Source organism: Pyrgilauda ruficollis, unplaced genomic scaffold (genome assembly GCF_017590135.1).
Source record: "Pyrgilauda ruficollis isolate IOZ18807 unplaced genomic scaffold, ASM1759013v1 scaffold53, whole genome shotgun sequence".
Classification (NCBI taxonomy): domain Eukaryota; kingdom Metazoa; phylum Chordata; class Aves; order Passeriformes; family Passeridae; genus Pyrgilauda; species Pyrgilauda ruficollis.
In genome coordinates this window covers 1,443,072-1,458,642 of record NW_024526933.1, presented here as the reverse complement: position 1 = coordinate 1,458,642, position 15,571 = coordinate 1,443,072, and the positions used below count along the sequence as shown (strand labels likewise).

General features: G+C 38.6%; 1 protein-coding gene across 1 annotated transcript; it reads right to left on the bottom strand.

Moving 5' to 3' along the window:
- Nucleotides 1-528: 528 nt before the first annotated feature.
- PRXL2C (peroxiredoxin like 2C) lies at nucleotides 529-5,400 on the bottom strand. The gene is given in 8 exon segments (XM_041480775.1): nucleotides 529-1,200; nucleotides 1,822-1,953; nucleotides 2,196-2,301; nucleotides 2,736-2,789; nucleotides 4,308-4,376; nucleotides 4,847-5,101; nucleotides 5,103-5,216; nucleotides 5,218-5,400. Coding segments are annotated over 8 exon segments (969 nt in total). The 5' UTR covers nucleotides 5,329-5,400; the 3' UTR covers nucleotides 529-1,072.
- Nucleotides 5,401-15,571: the final 10,171 nt, after the last annotated feature.

Genomic DNA, 15,571 nt, shown 5'->3' with positions numbered 1-15,571 from the left:
AGTGCATTAAAGCTTAAAAGGGGAGAAAATTTGCAGTTGAGACATGTATGTATAGTAGCATTTTACAGTGAAGGTCAAAGATCAAAGGCTGCAGAGAAGGATACGCTCCTCCATAAATCTTGAACCATTTTTTTTTTCCAAAATGCTAAAAAGAAGTGTATCCTAGATGAAAGAGGGCACGTCTACTTTAATGAAACCAATAGATGTTGAACATAAACATCTGTAGATAAATGAATAATATGAAATACACCAGAACTGCAAGCCAGAAGGAATGCTGTTATGCTTACTTCAGTTGTCTAAGAAAGAAATAACTAAGAACAATTTATTCTGAGACCTCTTGCTCTGAGAGAAAATACGTACATACAAAGGAAGAACATTCTGCTGCAAATTTTCATAGGAACACAAATAATTTGGCTTACTTCAAAACTAATAGTCTGATCAGATGCAAATTTAAGACACACCCTCTCTCTGGTCTTACATACCCAAATTTTTGTATCACACAAAATAATTGCAGGCAATACAGGCGGATGTATTTAAAATATTTATTTGAATTTGTGAAATGTGTTTCATAACTTCTGCCACCGCCAGATATAAACGAAGTCCAGGTGTTCAAAATTGTGACTTTTCAAGGTGTATTTCAATACAAAATTGTCATATAGTGCTGGAAGCTTTAAAACAGTGCTGAAGAAGTCTTGCATTGAAAGCCATTGTTGATCTGCTGAAGGCAAGAACCCCAAATTCTTCCTGAGCAAAATCTGATTTCTTACTTTAGTGCCCCTTGAACAATGATGTTTTAAAAAACATTAGCAAGTTCATTTGATGAGACAATAATGAGCTCCAGGATTTTTTGCAATCAGTCTCAGCTGTGTTTTAGTTTTTATTATCTTGTACTCAACGGAAATAGCACTTTTGTATCCATCTCTAGTGTCAGGTAGTTTATTCTATGGTCTGATTTTCTACATAAGGTTTCAGATGTCCCAGAAAGAAGCAACAGAACCAATGCTGTTGTAATTCACTGGAGAACTATTCTTGTAGAGCACAAATAGAAAGAAAAGTATATATTAAGTCAGTGTCATATGTCAATAATCTGGTGTTTGTTTGAGAAATTCACTGGTTTAACTCCTGCCAGCTGCAAGACTGTATTAATGGGAACATGATCCAGCCTGTTTTTATCAAGGTGCAAAAAATGAACTTCATTGCCTGGAATGAGAATAATATGTAAATTATTGAATAACATATTTATTTATTCAAAGATGTAAGTGAATTGAAGCAGCATTCTGACTACCTACCAGTTATCACACAAATGTGTACTAGTTCTGTAGACTGCACAATATTCTGTATTTTAAACAATGACAAAATGTTTTTTAATTATATTAAAGAAGCAAGGAACATTGAGGCACTTAACTAGTTTAAATCTGCTGTAGCCGGATGTTTCCTAATAATGAGATGATTGTCATGTTGCAATTCCCCCTTCATGCTCTATCCCTCTAATAAAACCACATTAAATGTGGTTAAATTAAATTTTATTAAATGTGAGAGCAGCATGTAGGTAAATACCACGATGTCAAGAAAACCCTCCAAACTTCGAGGCAGTTGTTCCTTCGGCAATCCAACCAATTTTTTCAGGGCTCTGATCAGGTTTGTGCCACCTCTGTGGGAGATGGGACTACACAATGACACTCTGCAGATTTCTCCATGGGACAGAAATCACGCAGTTCAACACCAGACTGTCTCCTTGGGACCCACAGGGACAGAAGGCGAAATGGCAGCAAACAGCTGAAGGAGACAGTGGTAACTTTCACACACAAAAAAGCAGCTCACCTGGGCCTATAATCAAAGCTCCTCCCTGCTGAGCAGGGTCTCCTTGAAAATCAAAAGCCGGGCTAGTCATTGCTCTCCATATACTCCTAATGCTTCCCAGAAGAATGTTTGATTTCACATGAGGGCTCCGAACTAAACAAAACCACAAAACACTTGTTATCTAGAAATATGAAAGTATATAAGAGCAACAACAATTAACAGCTGCTATGAATACTTTAGATATTCCTGATTACCAGTATTTTCAGAAAATATAGCCTATGAGAGACAGTCTGGTGGGCAAATAAATTTCTCTTTACATTGCGATCATACTATTTTATCAGAGCATTTTTGTTTTGTTTGTGAAAGTCTAAATAAGGTGAGAAAATTATTCTTACCTGATGCTTTACTACCTTCACCTCTTTTCATCCCAAGTATTTTATAAATTTCCCTTTGCGGATCTACATACATTTCATGTGGATACCCAGTTAAACTGCAAAAGGGCTGCAAAATATAGGCATAGACACAGTGACACAGAAAAATAAAGTAATATTTGTAAGGTTAATGCAGTAACTAGTTAGGGTCTACTAACAACAGCAAAAATACTGACATCCTGCCAGCTCCATGCTCCCCCCTCTTATTTGAAAACGCTGTATTGGTTAGTTATGTCAAAGTGGAAAATTTTTAGCCTCAAAGCTTCTCTTAAAACAAAGCTTCCAGTGAAATCAAGAAAAGATGTTTCCTTAGCAACCCCTGGTGGTTTTTAAACTGCAAGTTTTAATTATTTGCTTTAGTCATGTATTACTATTAGAATTGCCTCATGAATACTATCCTTTTTTATTTTTGCAGAAGACCACCTTTTCATGCAAACCAAATCCCTCAATACAGACCATTAAGATAATAGAGGATACATTGTATTTAATGACTACTTTATTTACCTTGATGTGATGATATGATGACTGTCCAATAATTATAAGCCTCACATTTGATTCCTAGAACAGAACATGGGTATTGAAGCTGTAAAGAGGAACTGGGTGCTCCTACATGACTTCAAAACATTAGCAGAATCTGGTGTGCCGAGTTAGTGATTGCAGTGCACTGACTTAAAATTATTTGACGTTAACATAACTTCCATGTTTGGAGACTGCACTTTTGTGTATCACTCGCAGTTAGTAACTACATTAATTTTTTAAGTGAACCATTATTTTTAAAGATAACTTTTAAATTACAGTTGGGTAAACTTTAAGTTTCCTGTAGCATTTGTAGGATTGTCTTTTCAATTAATTGCAACATGATATGATTTTGGAAACTCAAAATTTCCACTCAATTGCACCTACATCTAAAGAAGAAGCACAAAAATGATGATGCCCAAACATCTGGGATTTACATATATGGACCCATCGATAGATATAACTTGCATTTATATGCACTGCTGTTTTTTGCAGGTGCAGCCTTAGGCCTGAGTCTGTAAAACACAGCCGAAAACTGAAGTTCATTTAAATGTCACTAAAACCAGTTCATAAGTATAAGGTTGTTTTATTATGTATTTGCCTTTCCCATATAGAATAATTTCCCATATAAAATAATTTTGCTTGTTATGAAAAGAAACACCCCTAAAACCAGAACACTTGCACTAAGAAAAGTGTGGACATTTTTGACTCTCTAGATATATTTATTTGAGGAGCCAAATTAAGAAAATGTCCTTTTGAGTAACACTGATCAAACAGTTTAGAAATATTTGTTCTGAGAAGGGAAGCTGACAAAGAAATTGCCCCTTTTTTCCCTCAAATTCCTAGTCCATCTCAGATGAGCTTAGATGTCAATTGTCATCAGCAATGACCTGAGACTCTGGCTATGCTGCTGTTGGGAACAAAGTATGGCAGAATTTCAATCAGCAGTCTAGAAGAGACAGTCTGACCTTCCAGATTTAGCAGGAGATCATTGTCTTCTCTGGCGTCTCCTACCAGCCAAAAAACACAGGTCGATAGCAACCCCTGCCCACTCTATTTCTCTTTTCTGTCACTGTCATTCCTGTTTGTGCAGCTGCTCTGGAGAGCAGGACACACTACTAATGCAGCTTACAAATCACCATAGAAAAAGATACTATTTTTAATCCAGATCAATTTTCTGATCTTGCTCCGTGCACATCAGTCGGCTCTACTAGCATAATGGAAAGAGCAGTAGTTAGCAGTCAGAAGACAGCTGTCCAGGGCACTCCTAATACTGAAAGAAATGCCTGTCAGATGTTGTCTAACTGTTCTGAGCACAACAGTAAAAAGAGCACTAAGCTAACAGGGCAGGGAGAAATAATGCTGTTCTAATAGAGCGTGTAGTGCCATAAATCCTTTCCTGTGTCTCCTAGGCAGATTCATTATTGCTATTGTAGCAATCAATGAAAGCACTTCTGAGTAATTTTTTTTTTATTCCTCGAAGCTTTATGTAAGTGTGTAGCTGGACATAACAGATCTGCTTGATTGCGGCCACAAACACATTAAGAGCAGAGTACTTACTTGTAAAAATGCCTTGGGGACTTTTGCCAGATCTTCTACATACTCCTTACAGGTGTAGCACAAAAAATTCTGCAAGGTACCCAATTGAATGTGTCAGAAACAGATACAACTGCATAAATATGAAGTAGCAGACTTTGGACACACACCACTTCGGAGTTGATCAGGAACAAGGAATGGGAAAGATTCCAGACACCAAATTTGAATTAGGATACTGGTTTAACCCAAGCCTGAGCAAGGACACTGGGCCTCTAGCCTTGCAAATATTTTTATCTCTAGATATTTTAGGAATGTGATAGCTGGCTCGACAGCTGGGAAATCAAGGAACAAGATACTTGCCTCCCTAAACACCCGGCTGAAGAAGTATTTCCTTTCTGGTAAATAGTTTCACTTCACCAAAGCACAGGGGTCTCAGGAGCAGCACGGCTCTCCTTTGTGTTTCTTCCCCTGCGCTCCAGCGCAGCCCGTGCTAAGCCCCCGCACCGCCGCCCTCCCACAGCGCCCCGGGAGCCGGGCTGCGCCCCGCGACGGCCCCTCCTCACCCGCACGAACAGCACGATGGCTTTCTGCTCCGCGTACAGGGCCTGGAAGGGGACGCTCCTGCCCTCCGCGTCCAGCACCAGGCAGCGGGCGGCCTCCCGCAGCTGCTCCTGCTCCGGCCGCCGCCCGCAGCCCCGCGCCCGCCCGACCTGCTGCGTGACCGGGGGCGCCGGCGGCCCGGCCATGGGAGCGCGGAAGGGAAAGGCGGAGCTGGAGCGGAAAGGCGCGGGGCGTTGTGCGACGGCGAGGAAGCGACGGGGCCGGGATGGAGCGGAGCGGCTGGTTCCCGGCCGTGGGAGCGACCTCGGGCAGCCGCGCCGTGGCCCAGGAGGAGCCAGGGGATTCGGATGGAGAGAGCGACGGACCTGCGGCCGAAACAGCTGCGCGTCCGTCAGCCAGAGAAGGGGTGCAGTTTGTGCCCGGGGAACACAGGAGAGTCACCCGGAGCTTCCCAGGAATGGTGTGCAAGCAGGAGCAGTGACATGCCGTACCGCCCTGGAGGTCGGCGTTCTTTTTGCGGGAGGCCGCAGCCCTGTAGAGGGCCGTGAGCGAAATGGAAAACTGTTCTCGAGGAGCTACGGAACTGCTGAATCAGACAAAAACCGCACCAAACACGTGTCCCTGTTCATGCAAAAGCAGAGCTTCACCCTCTCTTGACAGCTGAATAGCAGATGCTCGAATGCACGAAGAAATGAGTGAACAGTTCTTATAATAAGAAAAACACTAGGTCGTTGAAGAGTATTGTAGTATTTTAGAGTGTTCTGTCAGCTGAAAGCTTATGAGAATAAGACTACTTTTCTTAGCGGGTAGAGGAAAGAGAAATATCAGAGAGAATAGGAATGGGGAGATACCCAGAATTTATTCTGCTTTGTGAAACCCTCTGATTATATTAATTCCAAAATTTCTCTTGGCAGACTGTCCCAGGGTCTATATGTTAGAGTGATTCAAACTTACATCCCCTGTGCTTTGGGTTAAGGCACTGCTTTTGTATTACCAGGACTGAGCACATAGAACAGCTTAAGTCTTGCATTTCAATATGTCCTCACAAGGACTTTGATTTAAAAGATGATGAATTCAAATTAGTAAAGATTAGTAAGGAAGTTCAGAAAGTCGTGAAACTTAAAATTCTTCTTGATGCAGTTGGACCCAATGATTTTTAAGGTCTTTTCCAACATAAGTGATTCTATGATTCTGGAAGAATATGGGCAGTTGTTTTCATCAGACTTCCTTGTTTAGTTATCAGTATGCTGTCCAACACATTTCTTCCACTGGCAGTTCATAAACCAAACTGTGCGCTGTGTGCAGCAGCCCTGCAGCTCCCTCAGCAGTACTGATGGGAATGTGCTGCCTACCCTAGACTACTGCAGGACATAGCAAGGCAGAGAACTGACAGCTTTTGACAAGCTTTGGTCTTCCTCTTGAAGTTGAAGTGGATAGGTGATCATGTTGTGCTATGCCTGCAGTAAAACCGGGAAGCATTGGGCAGGACTCAGGGGCACAGCTCAGGACTCGATTATCAGTAGAGCTTAAACCAGGGCCTTTGCCACTTCAGCTGGAAGTCAAAGGAGGCGGTCATATCGCTGTAGGGAATCTCCTGCTGCAGCCTCTGAGAGGGAGCACACATTGGGATGAGACTGCTGATGAAAAGAATTGGGCATTGTGGTGTCACAAGCTCAGAGGACGCTGCCCTGGCTCAGTCTGCACATAGCTGACCTTGTGCATCCAGAGGGCTTGTTCTTTCTTGACTTGAAATGAAACCTCCTGAGGAGCCCAAGAGAGGCACTCTGCCTGTTTGGGAGAGGTGGTAATCATTCCTACTAGGTCAGTGAAGACTGCCTGCAGACTTTGCTTTATGTAATTTGGCCTCCTTAAACTAGCCGAAGAAGCACATCCTTAACAACTGGTTTCAGCAGTATACAAGTGAGGAACAACAACTTTCTTCTGAGGGTATTTGCCAAAGCATTCTCTAGAACCCCTCAAGCAGCATGTTTCTGTCTTTTGGTAGAGAATCTTAAGTGTTGTGAGAATACAAATACAAATTGTTGTCACCCCCACTTTTATTGAGAAAGAACAGAAGCAAAGGCAGTTGTACTCGAACATGTTCTCTGAAAGAGGAAACACTAAAAATTAGCAGTCACGTTTTGAAAGCTGAAACTTAATACCTTTCATTAACACACGCTTAACAAAAGTGTAGATGTAAGTTTTACTTAGTTGGGAAGAAAGAATCCATATCTGCTGGACAGATAGTACTAACTGCCTAAATGTGCAGTTTACTAAAACTATATAATTTTTCAATGTGTGCTGTGAATAGGGAAATTTCCTTTTATTTCCCTTCCTCTCTTTTCTTTATAGCTCACAATTATAGAAATATGGATAATTTAAAAAAACGCATTCATCACAGTGATGTATTTTTCATTGTCCTAAGGAGAATCAATCAGTGCATTTACATTATTAATTTTGATTCAGGATGCAAGTCACTCTCTTCATTGAAGTGCAATTTACAGTTGTAGAGGGAAACTTAGCTAATATTTAATTAATCAAGTGTTGGGTTACTTTGTACTGTGGATAAGAAATTCAAATTCTTACCATTTCAAGAGGCAAATAGTAATTACACAAAGATGGTGGTTAATTTATTTGTTCTGTATTGACTAGTGAAACAAAATACCAGCTGTAATTATGCAACCTTAATTCCTTTGTATACTGCAGCTGCACAAAATATTTGACAAGAGAGTGTGGCCTGTATCAATACCATAAATGCACTGCCTAAAGTATTTGGTGTTTATTTGTAAAGCAACACGTTATTATCAATTTACTACACAATGTACTGTTTATTTAACACAAGGATATTTGTTCTTGTTAATCTAATATTGTTTAGCTAGAGATAACAAGGTTATTACTTATCAGCAAAAATAAATTAGTGTTTACAATTCCAGGGAAAAACGTCATGTTAAACACCAGCTAAGAATCAGTTGCTTTTAAACTGTTGTTGTAATTACAAAGGAGTAAAAATATGTACTGTCCTGTAGATAAGACAGATTGTTCTTTACAAGGATGGTGAGAGAAGTACCCCAGAGAAGTTGTGGACTCCTTGTCTCTGATAGTATTCAAAGCCAAGCTGAATGGATCTTGGAGCAGCCTTGTGCAGAGGAAGGTTCCCTACCCATGGCAGGGGGCAAAACTGGATGATCTTTAAAGTCCCTTCTAACTCTAACTATTTTATGATTCTATGATAAGAGGCTTTTTCCTTTACATCTGCCTTTCATTGTTGCCTTAGTGTCACAATATCCTGGAGGTATGATAGAATAGCATCATGGAGTGATTCTTCCAACCAGCAAGGACAATACCCTTTTCCTGACCCAGAGATGGGGCAACTGAGAGGCATTTTAAAAACTTTTATTCCAATTACTGTCCAGCAAGGACAGTAATTTGCACCTTGAAAGTAATTTTGCAAGAGGTGGGTTCATCTCCAGTTTCACTACCTGCTCTGTGTTCTCATCCTGATGTTATTTCTCATTAGTTTTGCTTCCTGTTTTGTGTTCTGTAGTTGTTTGTTTGTTTGTTGGTTGGTTGGTTGGTTGGTTTTGTGTGTGTGGTTTTTTGTTTGGTTTGGTTTGTACTTTTGTGTATTTGTTTATTGAGGGGAGATTGGCTATTTGATTTTTTTTCCCTGAAGGGGGAGTTATTACCGTTTCAAATCTTGTCTGAGTTTTGCTTCTTGTCTCCATTTAAAAGTTCAAGATTATTTACCAGACTAAAGGACATCGTAAGTCTGGCTTCAGTATCAGAGTATCAGTCTGTGACTAACTGTTGTTTCAGAACACAGATAATGGAAATGTAATTTAAAATCTACTCAAATAGTTCAGGGATTATAATGACATATGGAGAGAAAATACTTTTCCTGTTAAATCTGATATAGTTAGTTTTGTAAAGCAAACCCTACTGAGACAGCAGTAGTACAAATTTTACTACACAACAAAATAACAGTATTTAGTGAAACATGCACATTTTATTTAATATAGCCTCAAGGCACAAAGAGAACTTTTAATGCATTTCCTAAGAACTCTCTGAATTTGATCTATTTCTGCTTTGCTGCTACCTACTCTTTGTGCTGCAAATGAGAAACAGAGATGACCATCTATGAGTCAAGCATGGTAAATTATTGTGAAGATGCTGTTTATTTAAGTGCCACTGGTTTGAATATTTTTTAAAACAACTGAGAGGTAGCAAAATACTATTGAAATAGATGAGACATGGTCAAAAAGTGAATAAAAGATATGCTACAATCCAGACAGGCCAAACAGAATTGTCTTGTATCTTGTTAGCAATAAGACTCTTAGAAAGTAAGTTAATTATCATTAGTGTAAACCAGATAAGAAGATTAAAAAATAAAGAATGTGAAAAAAAGCAGAGGTGATTTCATAGAGTGTCCAGAGAGAATTAAGCCTTACTTAAGACTGGTGTCTTGTAAGGTAAACAGAAACGTATTGAAAACTTTAGATACTATTCCTTTTTTAACTTCTCCCCTTCTTCCCCCAACCCCCCCCAGTTCATTTTTTGCTTATATGGAAAAGCATGTTGTGAGAAGGTTGTAGTTCCCAGCTACTATTTCTATTTTCTATGTTCATAGAGAGTTAGATGCATGCTTAGCAGTAGGTTCAGTTCAAATGGCTCTTTTGTTTATGACAACATTGATATTTAGCTACAGTTAGGAATTTCCTTCTTGAGACCAGTGGAAAGTATAAAATTTTCGCTGGAGGCTAATAGCTTGTGCTAATTATAGCACACTCTTGAAACAGATCTCATTTATTTCTTGGTATATAATTAAGAGTAGCATCACTTTAGCATCAGACATATCTCTTGAGCCTCTTTGCTAGAGGGATCAATTAGAAACCCAGGCCAGTTCTTATAAAGAGGTAGATTTGATTTTTTCACAAGCTTGCCTGACTGTATCCTAAGGACTACAAATCCATGACCCATGTTCACTCTTCTGCCTTTCAAAATGGCTAAAAATTGTTACCTCTCTTAATATTGACTGACTGAGATGATGTATGTGCCAAACGCTGATGAAGTAAGCCACAGTTTTCATTTAGTGGGTACTTTCTTAAGAAACTATTTAAATTAAGAAAAGGAGTGCGAAGATAAAGTGTCTAATGCCCATGTGAACCCTTAATCAGTAGCTTTAGACATTACAGCTTTCCAGCTGGCTCTCCTAGGAGGGCCTTTAAAATCCTCTCCAGTGGAAATAATGTGTTTGGTTTGTTAACAATGAAAGCTTCTACTACAGCTGGTAAAATTCATGCTGGAGCTGAGGTGGAGGGCCTAGCCCTGAAAGCTTTTTCGGTCTGGTGTTCATGTGGATGCTGGTGTGGATCCTGCGTTTTGCACTTTGAGAGATGATCATTGGCTTAAGGCTCAAAAGTACGGCCCCTTCTGAATCTTCAGTGTTTAAACAAGAAAGCTGGTTTTCCTTCCATTGTTTGCACCGTAATTATGTTACATACTTCAACAAAGATGCCAATCTGCTTCAGATTTTTCTTTCTTAATGAAGCTATTTATTCTTTCCCTATTTTCAATTCCTATTTTCAATTATCTTTTTAATATATTTTTAATACAGTCATTCGTTTATGCACAATGCTAGCAGTAAAAGTGAAGATCAGAATAAAAAGGCAAATATAGATACATGGAAGGTACTTTAGTTGGAGACAATCATAAATTAATATATATTAACATACCAGCTAAACCACAAATTCTTTAACTAAAATGTCTGTAAATGTAAAACAAGTGTATCTTTCTTTGCATATTGGTGAAAGGTCATTTAAATTAATTCAAATTTATGTACTGATGTTTCATTACATCATCATCTTTCATGTTGTAAGTTAGAATGTGCAGTGTCCTTCTGTCTGCAACCTAAGATTTCACATGTAAAAGCTGAAGAATAAAGTGCACAAACCCAAAATCTGTTAAAAAAAAGGAAGAAAATAATGGGAAAGGAATGAAAATTCCCTCTAAGCTCTATTTTTTTTTTTTTATTTTCCTCATTGTTCCTCAATAAAATGTTTGCAACAATTTTACCTTTGTTTTCTTGATGCTGATGTTTATGCATCAATCATTTGTTAAATGCAGCTACTGCCATTTCTGCATAATACATGAGTCAAGTTTTTTTCAAACTGAATTGACTCGTGTTCTCTCCAGAGAATGATCAACAACCCCTGTTTAAAAATTCTCATTAGGCACTGTAGCATTCAAGCTGTGGCCCTGCCATGGTTTCCAATGTCTTGAAAGAGAACCGTAGTGCTATCAGTATCAGTTTGATCATACAAATATATTAGCTAGGTGTCATAACAATCCGTCTGCAAAACATACATGTTTCTGTGCTGCTATCATTAATTCTATGAAGGGAAATCCTTTAAAGAAGTACTAGTTGTTGTTTGAAAATATCAGAAGAGAGAAAATATCTGGCTTACAGTCCAAATGGGATCAACACAACTATGTCTGGAATTGCTGCACCAGCAGGAATTTGTTCTTGCTAATGTAATTTGTTCTTGCTAATGTAATTTACTACCTTTCTGGGTAGTAATTGCTGTGTTGTTTTTATTAAATGAAAAGCCCTTATGACAGAAAAGATTGAATCAGAATTGAAGAATTCTTATTCCTTTCTACTGCTTAGTGGACTGTTAATTGCTAAAGCAGGCGAGTCTAGGCAGGGATTGTTTGTATTAATTTATTTATTTATTTAAACAAATTTGTAACACAAATTTTTATTGTCTTAGTCTATGGAAATATTTATCTTACTCAAAAAATGACTTCAGGAGGTATGGTCCACTTGAAAATACATGTATGACTGTTCTTTTTCTCCATTATACATTTTTCACATGTGTGTGTATCTGCTTTGGAATGCTGCTTCTGTGCAATGCTGCTTCTGTGGCCTGTCCTCTGCCTGTGTCTTGTGGCAGTGACTTTTGCATAAAAGCTTTGATAAAGTACTATGAAAATCATAGTTTTTAGTTATTTTTGCTTGTATATATGTGTAGCTGTATTCTAAACAGGTCATTGTAATTCAGCCTCTGCTTCGGAAGATGTAATAAGGAGATTATTCACACTTGAAAGTTAATTCTGACTAAAGTAGACGTAAATTTAATTTCTGTAGCTATTGCTGGATAAGTCCACTTGTAGTTGTGCTTATTTGAACTCTGTTTATCTGAAATAACTTTCAAATAATGAGACTAAATCAGAATAAGGAATAATTCTCTAGGAAAAGACATGTAAATACATGAGAGTGTTCAGAAGACCTGTAACTCATATTGTAGACAAGCTGTGAGAAGTCTTCAGTGGGACATGCTTGTAGCTTTGTCTGGGAACTTCAGGTGATAAAGTGTCTTGAAGTATCTTTGTTGTTATCTCTGATGTTACTTAGATAAAAGAATTTTTATCTAATTTGAAATTTACCTAAGGATTCTGCTTTTATTGAAGGAAACAAGTGACAATCTTCTGGTGACAAGAGCAAATTATTTACTAGATTCCAGTTCCAGAGAAAAAGAGCATTAAGAACAGGGAGTCAACAGCTGGCTTGACCAGTCTTTACACAAAAAGGTTGACACAGTATGTCTGCAGTTTTCCACACAAATTTAAATAATTTATGTAATCCAAGAAAGATTTCATGCCTTCCTCAAGTTCTTAGAAAGAGGTGTCACACATGAAGTGGAAGAGCTATCTGCTGTGGGTATGAAAATTCCATTTTCCAGGATGCAGTATCTGCTTCTGCACATTTTTGAGACTCTTGTGGGGTCGGAACAGTGGTTTGCTTTTAAGTATAGCATGCCTCAGCACATGCACTGGAAGGCTTGTAGAAGATGTAGGGGATGGGAAAATAGTGTGTCATGCGTGCAGAAATCTCTGTTACTAGTTCTCTTGACTACATCAGAAACACGTCAACATGGAATCACAAGCTTTCATTAGAAAGTTGCTGGTTCTGCTTCTGTAACAAGCAGAAGCTTGAAAATAATGACCATGAATGTAAAAATCCAAATTCTACTTAGAAAGAATCAGCAGTGTGACCTTTGCAGAATCACCTTTGAAAAAATTCTGCATCAAAAGTGACCTTTATTTAAAACTGACAATACTGAAGTAACCACTGGCTACAACTTCTTAATGCTTTCTGTAAATGCTGCAATTTTTGGCCTGTCCCACTTCAAATTAACAGTGCATGACTTATACTTCTAGGGGGAAATGTAGTTGTACCACTCTTCTCAATTCCGAGTGAAATAAAAGCACTTTTCTTATTGAAGCTGTGGCGTGACCTTGTCAAGCACTTCTTGACATATGGGGTTCTAAAAGTGTGCACAACTACATCACAGAAGTTGGCGATAAGAGGCAAAGCAGTGTAGAGTATTTAAACAAAAATGCAGTGGAAAATTTAGTTTGACAGAATGCAATTGCAAAAATGTGATTTAGTCAGAACTCCAGGGAAAACCTTGTTCACAGTGCAGAGGAGTTCTCTGAGGACCATAAATACTTCAGATATAAGTTTAATATTGCTTCTAAAAGACAGTGAAGCCAATAATTCAGCCTGACACCATGCTGGCATATTATTTAATACTACATCATAGAGGTGAGGATACTACCTATGAAGTCATTAGTGTTAATGCTTGCTATCTAACTTAGTAACAGGTACTATTTGACAGTTACTCATTACCTTAAAAAGAAGTCATGCAGGATATATTTCGTGTGACTTGCACATAATAATCTTTCAGATTTAGTAGTCTTTCAGAAGATTAGAGTATATAGTAGCACTTGGGGGAAACAAATATTTGTGAAACTCTTAATTCTAGACCTGAAACAAACCTATTATCTCTGAGTGTGCAGAAAGAGCCAGTGGGGGATCCACCTTTCATGTACCTCTCAAATGATCTCTTCTAAGATTATCTTGAACTGGTGGGGCTCCATTCAGGGACCATTCATAAGCAAAACAGTCACAATCTGGGGAGCTGGAGTTGGGGTTTTACACCTAGTGTTTTCTTTCTGCCAATATTTTCCTCTTGCATTCCTCTGCCCCAGTGTGGTTTATGCATGGTTAGCCATTTCTTTGGGAAGTTTCTGCCCTGGCATGTGTTCTCTGTGAGTCATAGTCCCTTTGGAAATGCCTTGCTACTGGTAGTGATTAGGTATGGCCTGTAGCTCTTCAGGGGTGACCCTGCTCTAGTGTGTGTCACTAGTGGGCCACGGTCCCTTCTGGGCATCCTTACTGTGGGCTGCAGTCCCTTCAGAGCAGCTCCTCTGCGTATGGAGAGCCTCTGAAGAGCACATCTGCATCCATGCCATCAACAATATCCCCTTCATATGCCTTCTCTGTTCATCCTTTACTGGCAGCTGTCACATTTTATAAACATGTCTGAACAGAGGCACCATGCGTTGGTTGAAATTTTGGTGTGGGACATGGGGTGCACAGTGGTTGCAGAGCCAGCTTGAAACAGCTGTGACTACACAGCACAGATGTTGCATTCCTCCCTGCAGGGCACACTTGCAGCTCCTGGGTACAGAAACCCGCACATTTAAGCCCAAAACCAGCTGAGTAGGTCTCTCAGCATAGCATGCTGTACCCCTGCAAGACAAACTTTTACTGAGGGGATTCCACAGACATCTCAGGGTGGTTCAGGTTCTACCTAAATAGTAAATTGTGTTTTCTTTTATTTATTCTGTAGTTGCATCTTGTTACTTGATATCTATGAAATACTTAATACTGTAATAGAAATCACTTTCATTTCTTGTTTGTTAGTAGAAATGTCTCATTGAAAATGGCTCCTCCTTGAGGATGTTAAGTGTCCACTGGACATAACAGTTGAAAACAGGACAAAAATTAAAATAAATGTAATTGGAAGTGAGTCTATTCAGAAATTATATAAGATAATGATATATTCTTGACATTGACTTTCTTTGAAGAAAGAAAGTGCCTTCAATTACCAAAGATGAGTCTTGCAAAGCAGTGGGTTAATATGAAGACTGAGGAAATGCTGATCATCACTGGAGTAAAGCTGTTGTAATGATTTATATCTGAAACTGCCAGTTTTATCTGGTGCAAATGCTGCAGTTAATTTCCTTTTCATAAACAAATACACTACCAGAAGTTGCTGTGTTTTGCATGATTCTACATAGTCTCTTATTTGACTTCTATTATCCATTCAAGAGACTTTAATATTTTAATTTTTTTACATTTACATCTTGATGCAAAAGATCAAGATGTAAATGCTGTAGTTAAAAAGCTCAGGGCAGATGAGAAAGGTTCTTCAATGAAGTCACCTGACTGGGACTTCAAGCTAATGGATGAAAGCTAATGCATGAAATAAACATGAATTTAAGGTGAAATTTGCAATTCTTGCCTGTTAGGAAAATCTTTCTTTGTGTGTATGTTACTGCTGACAGAATTATAATAGAAAGGTTAAAAATTAAAGAAATTAACAAGACGATGAGAATTTGAATATGCTTGATTTAAATGTCCACTGGAGATGCAAGGATTTCAGGGTCCATTGTGAAGCATTCATTGAATGACCTAAAGATTTGAAAATGCATAAGAGCTGTGATGATGGCTGCATTACATGAAGCAGAAATAAACATAATTGTACTCATTTTAATTGTTAATTAGACATAAACATTTCAAAGGAAAGTGGATTTTTTTTTTTCCTGAATGGTGATCATAGTTAATAAGAGCAGTTTTTTTACAGCTGAGAGAGTCT